This window comes from Terrapene carolina, unplaced genomic scaffold, assembly GCF_002925995.2.
Source record: "Terrapene carolina triunguis isolate 2854851 unplaced genomic scaffold, T_m_triunguis-2.0 Scaffold198, whole genome shotgun sequence".
NCBI classification, from domain to species: Eukaryota; Metazoa; Chordata; order Testudines; family Emydidae; genus Terrapene; species Terrapene triunguis.
In genome coordinates this window covers 1,831,512-1,842,017 of record NW_020664549.1, presented here as the reverse complement: position 1 = coordinate 1,842,017, position 10,506 = coordinate 1,831,512, and the positions used below count along the sequence as shown (strand labels likewise).

The 10,506-nt window shown below is 44.1% G+C and overlaps 1 protein-coding gene across 1 annotated transcript; it reads right to left on the bottom strand.

Moving 5' to 3' along the window:
• Window positions 1-6,399: 6,399 nt before the first annotated feature.
• LOC112118374 (transmembrane protein 81) lies at window positions 6,400-7,297 on the bottom strand. Its single transcript, XM_024216655.1, has one exon. The coding sequence runs from the start codon at window positions 7,274-7,276 to the stop codon at window positions 6,479-6,481; it is 798 nt and encodes a 265-aa protein (XP_024072423.1). The 5' UTR covers window positions 7,277-7,297; the 3' UTR covers window positions 6,400-6,478.
• Between the last annotated feature and the right edge of the window lie 3,209 nt (window positions 7,298-10,506).

Genomic DNA, 10,506 nt, shown 5'->3' with positions numbered 1-10,506 from the left:
TGCATATGCAGAGTTGTGCTGGTTTAATTGGAGATGTCATGTTAAATCATTGCAAAAGGCTGTTGCCGTGCGGACATGTTTAACTCAGTTTGAAACAGGCCTACTGCAGTTTTGTTTAAGTCAATTAGGAACAGACTGAAGCAAAATCAAAAGAAGCCTGTTTTGAAAAGAACCATGTCCAAAGAGGGTTTTCACCAGTTTAACTAAATCGGTGCAAGACTGTGTGCAGACAAACCCTTATTCTTATTATGATATTTTCATAGTGATCCCAAAAGCATTTTACAGATACATAGGGATCACTTCATTTGCTACTTCTGCGGTAGAATAGAGCAGCTGTTAAAAGCCTTACCTTCGATGATCTTCTTAAAAGGGGATAGATTTCTGTGCCCCCTAGAAACAGATGCATTCTGAATAGTGACGCCATAGCAGAAATAGTGGCCTGTACTGCTTTGAGACGGGGAACGGCCAGCGGCAGGGAGGACGGGTTGTTACTGACAAATTTGAAACGTGTTTCACTTACAGAATATTACTTGCTAAGGTAGAAGTTTAATATTTCATTTCATAAAACTCCACCAGGTCAACGGGAAGGACATCTCCAATGCCACCATGCAGGAGGCTCTAGAAATACTCCAGAGCACAGACGACCAAATCACGCTGGAGGTGCAGAGAGAGAAGTCCTCCCGCAAAGCACCCCAAACATCCGATGCCGCAACCCAGACTGACTCCAGCTGGTGGGATGAGCAGTGCCCACACAGGGAGGATTTCACCCCATCGGATTTTAATCTCTTCCTTGACAGGTAAGTGCGTGGTTTTACTTGGGGGTCTTCCATGAAGCAAAGACGGGATAATTATCCATCTGTCACCTCTGGACCTGCCCTGAACAGCTTTGCAATAGACATATGAATCTTACTGTTAGACTCCCTGTGCCTCAGCAAGTTTGTGAATGCTTTGGAAAGGCTGCTCATGCTTTGCTTGGCCATCCCACTGTACTAGCCTTGCCACAAGGTTTGCTGGGTTCACAACTTCACTATTCTGTGACTAAAGATCCAGCAGTGAACACTAGAAAAGAGACAGCCCAGCACTGGTTATTTTACCGATAGCTGAAAGACCAATATTTCCCCATCTGAATCTTTTTATGCTTAGTAAGTGCTGTGTTGATTTACACAAAGCCCATTTTTACTAAAGTGCTACAGCCGGAGAGATGTGCGCGTCACATGGGTATCAACAATGCAAGCTTCCCACGCAGACTGCTGACTCATTTTTGGTTCCTGTCAACCTGAGCGGGTTTCTAATGGGCGACGGATGTCCTGTAACTTGAGTACTGCCCTATCCAGCTTTTGCCCTGCCCGTTCAGTTTTGGCCAATCACACCATAAGAGCAAGCCACTACTGCTGCCTCAGCGTAGGACATTGAAAAGGGAAGCTTTCCGATTCTTGGGCCACACCCATCCTCCTAGGGGGATCACTGTCCGTCTTTTATTCACCACTCCCCGCAGGTCCTGCTACAATTACTTGCTGCCCCAAGATCGAAATGGTGACAATGAACCCGGTTACCTGCCGACTGCCCCTCATGACGTGGAAAACGAAGAACAGTTGGACTATGAGGTAGCATTTCTCCCTCTTCATATTTGCCTTTGTACATAGAGAGACTTGAGGGCACAACAGGGTCCTGGAGTGTGACTAGACTAGGGCTCCTAGGCTCTATGCTAATATAAATACTAAATAATAAAGAAATCAAATCAGACTCCTCTCCTAGGCTGAGGAGGAAGGGAGCTGGAGAAGTCAGACTCTGACAATCTTATTCAGCCACCTCAGCCTTATCCTGAGTCAGGGCTGCTAAACTAGACTTAACGTTCTCTGTACATGTAACATTTTGTCTCTCTCTCTTTCAGGAACTGGCCCTCGTTCGTCAAAAGGAGCTGAGCTTCAGCAGCTGTTATACTATCCCTAAAGATAACTACAGCATCTGCTTCAGCTTGGTAAGCACATGCCCAAACCTATTTATACAGCAAATTTGGGGACTGAAGAGGGTGACGGGTGACTCTCGAACTTCTGGAGGACTGTACTAAGCCCTGGGTTCAGGCAGGGATGAAATTTGATCACATATTTGTCCAGTGTGCTGTAATTTATGGTTTGGTCAACCTCTGCTCCGTAGAGATCTGTGCCTGAAATAGAAAGGTGTTGTGGGTTAGGACTGAGAGGCACTGGCAGAGCTGTGTAGAGGGCTAGGATTTGAATGTGTGCGCGCACTGCAATGTATTTCCTCAAGGGAAAAGAAATGTATCCAAAGTAAGTCTCAGTAAAAATGCCTCAAAGCATCTCTCTAGAGTTTAACAATATTCTGCTCAGTGAGAAGCAAGGAAGATAACATGGAAGTGAGTGAGGAGACAAATTAAAATATAATTGGCTACAAGGCTCCATTAATCCTGTATTTCCCTATTCACACAGTTATTATAATCTGCCTTTGATGTAATGCATTAGATGGGAAACGTTCCATCTCCCATGAAGTCTGCAATGCATCTGCAGTAGCTTACTGAGTGCTGTGTTTCCATTTCTTGATAGCTGGCTTAGGGACTCATGCATAGCTGTGTAGGAAAACTGCATTAGGAAAAACTAAAAACGATGTGTGTGTTCATTTTTAGACAGAAGAGGAAGATGAGGCGGATGAAAAGGGAGGACAGCAGACATTTCTGCTCCCCCAAGACTGGGACAGTGGGGTTGGCTGTACTGATGGAAGCGCCCAGCTGGATGAGAATTCAGGACCCGATATGGATGCTGAACACCCCTATGTCCAGAAGAAGGAGGAGGCAGATCACCATGCTGGCGGGACACTTGCAAGTAGTGAGCTAGCTACTGATGAGTTCTTAACCTACGATGAGTTAAGTGATTCCAGTTTCTATGGTGTAAGCCCAGAAGAGTACAGGAGATTTCAAGAAATCTTGGAAAGAAAATGCCACCAATATCAGCTGTTTAAGACTCTTAATACAGACCAAGGAACGCCACATGCTTCAGGAGCTCAGGAGGAAGGGTCTGAGCAATCCACACTGCAAGACCAATGGCTTGCTAAGTATCCTTTGGGCCAGTCTCGCGCAGAGTGCCCTCCGCTGGTTGGAGACAGCGCCATGAGCAAAGAAAAAGGGACAAACCACAAAGCTGGACTTCGTCCTCAGAATGCAGTGAATGGAGTCCGAGAACAAGCAAATGTGGATAAATCAACAGAAGGGCAGAAGGAACCAGAACCAGTTTCTCTTACACCTGCGAACATTGCTACTGGGCCAAAAGCACTTGTGATTCCGTATCATGCACGCCGTTACGTGAGCTATATGAACCTAGTGCAGGAAGACGCCTCTGCAGAGTGCTTAAGCGACCAGCCTAGTCCATCAATGCTCTCACATCAATGCAGCAAAGGCATCCAGGGCAAACTAGATGAGGGGAACAGGTGGAGCCTGTCCTGCAAAAGGAGCAGACAACTGTTGAATAAACAGCACAAGAGTCAACTGTTAAAGGACAGGGCACTAAGGGTCATGGAGGAACGCAGTGGAATGACAACAGATGACGATGCCTTGAGCGAGCTGAAGACTGGGAAGTACTGGAACAAGGCTGAGAGGAGGCAACACTTGCTCTTATCTAAGCAGCAGAAACAAAGAAAGGAGTTCATGGTGCAAAGCCGGATGGAGCAGCTGAAGGAAGATGACAGAACGGGGACTGAGGGCAGAAGAGATCTTAGTATTATTGAGCTGAGTCAGAAGAAGCTGATGAAGAAGAGAAGCAGGAGAGTCTTGGACAACTGGATCACCATCCAGGAACTTCTATCTCATGGGACCAAATCTCTAGATGGCAGGACAATGTATAGCCCTTTGTTGTCAGTCACGACAGTGTAGAGCTCCAATGTCTTTTTCCACAGTGGACATCCGACAGGGCTCAGCAAAATGTGGATCACAGGTTTGTGACCAGCTCCACATGCCTCTGACCCCCTGCAGTAAGCCAACAAAGTACACTGTATTCTCAGTAACACTGGCATGCATGCACAGCCCTGGACTATTAGAAAACAGATACAGAAGAGGCATCTAGTCTCCCTCTCCCTTCTGCCAGTGCAGGACTTTTCTCCCTACAATATGTTATCTACTGATTTTTTAGTTAAGTGACGGGGATTTGGAGACTTCCCCCAGGAGATTAAACCACAATATGGACATCACAGACAAGAAAGATTTCCTGGTACTCAGCCTAAGTCTTCCTTGCCTTCATTTGCATCTCATATCTACCCCCAGTGGTGACCCTGAATTCCTCCTCTTCTCCATTTACATTCATTTATATAGCCAATTGGTAGCAACTCACAGGTCTTACTTTCATCACTACCCTGTAGGACTATGGATAAATCCTTGACCTACCATAGTCCCACAAGGCCAGTTTTCAGGGCCAGCACAAGAGAGGAAATGCTGCAAGTACATTAAAGAAACCTCACACCTATTATTCCCCAAGCATAGTAATACAGTTTTTAATTTTCCAGAGCTTGGGTTCTAGCCCTATTTTTCTGAGAAGTCCTTTAAACTGAAGCAGCATTGTTGCAAATACATCTGTGGAGTAAGTAGGAATTTGCTCCAGCAATTGAAACAAAGTAGTAACGGCCAGTCATTTATTATAACCGTATCATCAAAGAATTGACTTTTCAAAAGAGGTTGCAGCATGCACACTCTCAATGACTAGCAATTAAGACACACAAGTCAATGGAGCTGTGCCAATTCCAACTAGCTGAAGACCTGGCCCTGTGTATTTAAACAATATATTTCATACTGGCTTTTATAGAAGATGCTCTGCAGAGAACTCGTTTACTTTTGTGTTCATCCCCCTCTGCCATAAAATATCACGTTTTTGTAAAGAAGTAACTGGGGGGATTTGCATAATACATTTCAAATGTTAACGCTTGTCATAATTTTTCCCTGAATTAGACGTACTGTAGGTTTTTCTGCTTTCCTAATTTGTTTCGCAGAGAGAGTGAAAACCCTATTGTTATAGTAAACCAGAGACAGAGACTAGAGTGAGAAAAGACTGTGGATCTTACAACCAGTAGAGAACTGTTCCCTACTGTTGATTGCTACGTGATTTATTCTCTCAACACAAGGGAAAGTGACTTCAGCAGACTCATAAGAGCACTGAATCCTTTTAAAAAAAAATCCTTAAGAATAAACTGGTTTCTGAATGGCTGAAGAAGGGCTTATCCATACTCGAAAGTGGTTGGATCCCAGTACCTGTGCCAACTTAGATGAAAATTGTGGTTGTGCCAGCTAATGCTTGCAGCCTCCCCATTCTAGCCTGCAAAGGAAGCTAGAGTGGCTCCAAACTGTTGCATGACTGGGGTTTAGAGCTGCCCAAGGTCCGGTGGGGAAGAGAGTGCATACACACCCATAGAGAAGGCAGTGGAGACCCAGCACTGAAGTTCATCATGGAAGCAGTGCGATAAGGTAGACAATGCACAAAAATGATTGAACGGAAGGTCTAGAAGACATGACCTAAGAGGGAAGATTGAAAAAATAGGATTTGTTGAGTCTGGAGAGAGAAAACTGATGGGGGACATAACAGTTTTCAACTACATAAAAGGTTGTTACAAAGAGGAGGGAGAAAAATTGTTCTCATTAACCTCTGAGGCTAGGACAAGAAGCAGTGGACTTAACCTGCAGCAAGGGCGGCTTAGGTTGGACATTAGGAAAAATTTCCTGTCAGAATAGTTAAGCACTGGAATAAATTGCCTAGGGAGGCTGTGGAATCTCCATCATTGGAGATTTTTAAGAGCAGGTTAGACAAACAGCTGTCAGGGACGGTCTAGATAATACTTAGTCCTGCCTTGAGTGTAGGGGACTGTACTATGTACTATAAGACCTCTCGAGGTCCCTTCCAGTCCTACGATTGTATGATTGTCTCACTACGTGTTTGCACAGCATCTAGCACAATGGAGCTCCGATCTCAGGGAGGACGTATATGCACTACTGCACTACAATTAAGGTAGGGAGAGGGAACCCAGCAAACTAGTTGCAAAAGCCAGTAGTGGAATGAATACTAGTTAGGGAAACACTGTTCTGAACTAGTCAGAAGGCAGCAGGATGGCAACTGGTGAGCAACGAGCAGTCTACTCTATCTGCAATCATCTGTACCCTCCTAAAGTTCAAGTCTTAGGGGGCTCGGTTGGACACCCAAAATTAATGGACCCTTTTGAAAAATGTAGATTCTACATAACTTGCCCAAGTTTGCACCAGGGCTAACATTAATACTCAGGAGTTCCTGGCTCCTAAGTCCTGTGGTGACTTACCACAGACTTATGAAACTAAAAACAAGCACATCATGAGAGATTATTTTATTGCTTTAATAGTTAAATCTCAGTTTATCAGAATCACACACCTATATCAGTTTGAAATACTGCCACTAAGACAGCATAAGTATTGCAATAAGCTATCCCTCTGTCGGAAGAGACCACATTAAAAAGCAGTTCACTCCTCTGTGGCTCTATTTTTCCTGCGAGCCTCCAGCAAAAGGTAGAGAACTGTGCCCACCAACACACCTCCTGCTACCCCACTTCCAATTCCTATCAGGAACACCAACAAGGCCCTTCTTTGCCAAGACTGCTGATGCCATTGTACTACGACGCTGGTACCATTCTGTTGGTTTCCTTCCTTTTCATTTGCTGCTAGTTTCTGTTCCAGAGTCAAGGATTTTTGAAAGTTCAGATCCACTAAGTCATTAGGGATCACTCGAAGCCCAAAGTAGATTCGCTTGACAAGCTTGAATGTCTTCATCAGCTGCACATCACACCTGTAAGTCCCTGCATCAGATTCTTTGGCAGGGGAAAGTTTGATGACATAGCTTGGGGTCTTGAAAGGTTTGAAAAGCAGATCATCTGTGGTGATTATGCCTCTGGCAAGCCTCCAGGTGTAGATAAAGGCCTGGCTGCCAACACCAATCATCTCAGAGGTCAGGCAGCTGAGCTTAAATGGTTTGCCAGTGGGGACAGTGAAATGGAGTAACCCACAGATCCAGTTGGTCAGGCAGTCTGACCTGCGGAAGTTACAATGACTCCTTTTCCCATGCGGATCAATCTGACATATCTCCTCCACTTTGAAGCCCAGGCCACAGGTGACACTGCAGGATGTGGTGCTGACCAAGACCTTAGCAACTGCTGACTTTAGCTGCTCTGGGATGGTAACTGTCTCAAGGGAAGCTGCCAACAAAGGCAGATAGAAACCAAAAGCTAATGTCCCACAGATAAAGCTGTTTTCCAAGGTCTTCATCTCTGCATAGTCAATTTTATAAGCCACTTCTAAGCCACTGGCAGTTAGTAGTCCAACAAGTGCAAGTCATTCTTCATAAGTGTTCATCCTACGTATTACTGACATTCCAGCAGCAGCATCTTCGTGAACTAATTCCCCGCATACATGAAATCCTCCAAGAACAAGGACTTGAAGTGAAACGCTGCTAAAGAAAATGCAACTTATTAATAGGTTAGTCCTTGTTCATCACGTGGGTTCCTATTTCTATAACAGACGTTTCACAGCTCATTTTAAACTACTCAACTCCAACAACAGGAAACCCCCTTTGATACAAAATATTTTAAATTAAATTAAACTCTCAGGGAACAGGAAGGAGAACCAAAAAAATGATTTTAAAACAACTTCTGGAGCAAAGAGAAGTTATTCCAGTTGAATTTCTCCAACCCCAAACTATAAAACACAATCCATAATAAAATCTTGAAACCCCAATACAATGCCAACAAAACAATAGGAAAATTGTACTTACCGTGTACGTGAGGAGTACTGTCTTACATATTTGTACCCTGAAATTTAAAGCATTCCCCAAATCTCCAAGATCACGAAGATAAGCTTTTGACTTCATTGCCATCAGAACATCATCAAGAGTTAAAAGGCAAACTGGTAAATATTTTAATATAACCACTTATATGCTTGGCTATTTTCCTTTCAAATAGGACAGCAGACATTTTGTATATGCAGGGAGGTGACCTGGTTCTTCACTTCCCTCCATGGCTCAATTAAGTCTCTAAAGTTTCCATAACACATGCTACTGTGAAACAATTATGATGTCATAAGCTAGCCTTCCACGAGGCAGGATGATGGCACAAAGAACATCGCACACATCCAGGCAAGCATCTTAAATGGATTATTTGATGAAGAAAGCTCCAAAAAGGCCACAGCACCTTAAAATACTGAAGTTAGTAAAGCCAGGCTGCCCCATTTGAGCTGACAGTATCAGTGTTGGTGCATAAGGCTGGGAGTCAGGAGCCCAAGGTTAAATTCACCACTAACAGAGGTGGCTGCAACTGCACTGATTTCAGATACCACTTATATTAGCTGTGAATTTGACACCCAGGATCTATTCTGGACTCAGTTACTGGCTCACTAAGTGATCGTTGGAGAGTCACAACCTTCACATTCCAATTGATACATTAGCAAAATGGGCACTGCCACTTACGATACACGGGTGTTGGTGCAGGCAGAGAAGAGAATGGTTCCAAAGCAATGGTTCACAGAGTTGTGAAAGTCTTCAAAGACAGGTGCAATCAAGTGCCAAGTATCGTGTGTCATGAGAAGTAAACATGGTATTTATTTTTGATGGAGCAATACAGTATTGTGACAATAGTCCAGTAAACAAAAGTAATCCCTGAGCAGCAAACTGAGTATTGGATATTACTAAAGATCAGATTGCAGGAACACGGACTTTTTCCTTAAAAATGAACAGCACTAAAATAACTGCACCTCTCTTCCCACCATCACCTTAGATTATTAAAGCTGAAAGAATTTTTAAAATCCAGTTTACTGTTCTCTATTTATGCTGTTCACTTTCTCCATCTCTACATTCTCCCAATATTTATACTAAGCTCAGCATAGCATCAGAGTACTGGAACATAAATTCAATTAAGTCAATTTTTCTTTTCCTTACGGTCAGTTTCACTTTCAGGTTCTTTGTCCAGGAACTTTTGTGTTGCACACGGGGCCGGCTCTAGGATTTTTGCCGCCCAAAGCAAAAACAATTTTGGCCGCCCCCGCCCCCCCCCGTTTTTTAATTACCCCACTCCTGGCCCCGCCTCAATTCCGCCCCTTCCCCAAATCCCCAGCCCTGCCTCCTCCCCCCAGGCTTTCAAGCCTGGGAGGGAGAGCAGCGGCGCGCGAAACAACTGTTTCGCGCGCCGCGGCCGCTCGGGATCTCCCCCTCCCTCCCAGGTTTGAGAGCCTGGGAGGGAGGGGGAGACTCCGAGTGGCCACGGCGCGGGCGCCGCTTCTCCCCCTCTCAAGCCTGGGAGGAGGGCGAGTAGCGGCGCGCGAGCGGCAGCAGAGGTGCGCTAGGGCGGCCGGGCCATGCCACCCCTAAAAATGTGCCGCCCCAAGCACCAGCTTGTTTTGCTGGTGCCTAGAGCCGGCCCTGGTTGCACACAAATGCAAACTTGTTATTAAGACCATCTGCTTGCACTGTTTTTTTGTTTGTTTATTAGAATATGGAAATATTTTTATTAGACTAAGAATGTGTTTTTGTTAAAGTTTATTCAAGCAAATTCTTGCTGCAAAATAAATAAATAATCCCAAGACTGTAAACTCTTTGAAGCAGAGACGGTTGTTTTCTAAGTTTCTACGGCACCCAGCACAATGAGGTCATGATCCATGGCTAGGACCTCCAGGGACTATCACAATTACCACAATACACAAATAATAATAATAGAATGAAAGGAACACAGAGACTTACCCACAAGTTTAAGAAATAAAACATATCTCTTTATTTACAAACACAGAAGCTAACATCACTGCTCTGTTGTATAACTGGCCATTATCTGACACATTTTGTACAAAAACTACAGAGATATCAAAATAATGAATTAAAAAGACAGAGGAAAATAAACTAAGGACATACACTATACAATTGGAGAAGCATTCAACACTGAAGGCTGGAGTCCACGACAATTCATATGCCTTAAGACCATCTTCAGAGCCATCACCTGGGCAGCGTTAGGGCTTGTGATGGATTCAGACACACCATAAGAGTTTAAGGTATGAATTGAGCAGTCCAGAGAGTTCAAAGGGCAAAGAAAGCTTATTAGAGTATATGTGAGGGTGGAATCAAAAATAGTTTCATTAAATGAAGCAAGCCACTTCACTGAACTGCAAGTTAAGAAAGCTGGTGGTTTTGTTCCTATGACCTCTTTATTTAGAGTGTTCCTTCACCTTCCATTGTTTATTTCCAATGCTGCTGCTGGCTGCTTTGCTTAAATTAGACCTAACATAGGTACCTGCCTGACTCACCTCTTGGGCTTCTGGTACAAGTGGATATTTTTGTATGAAGGATGGTTGGAAGTTAAAAGAAGCAGTGAAAACAGGTTGAATTTACTAAGCCAAGGAAATAAATGAAAGTAGCTGAAGAGCAAGTGTAACACACCCTGGGCAATGAGGGGCACTAAGACTGAAAGCTCTATTTTAATTTGTTGCATAAAAAGTCCAATAACATGCTAGTGTCACCT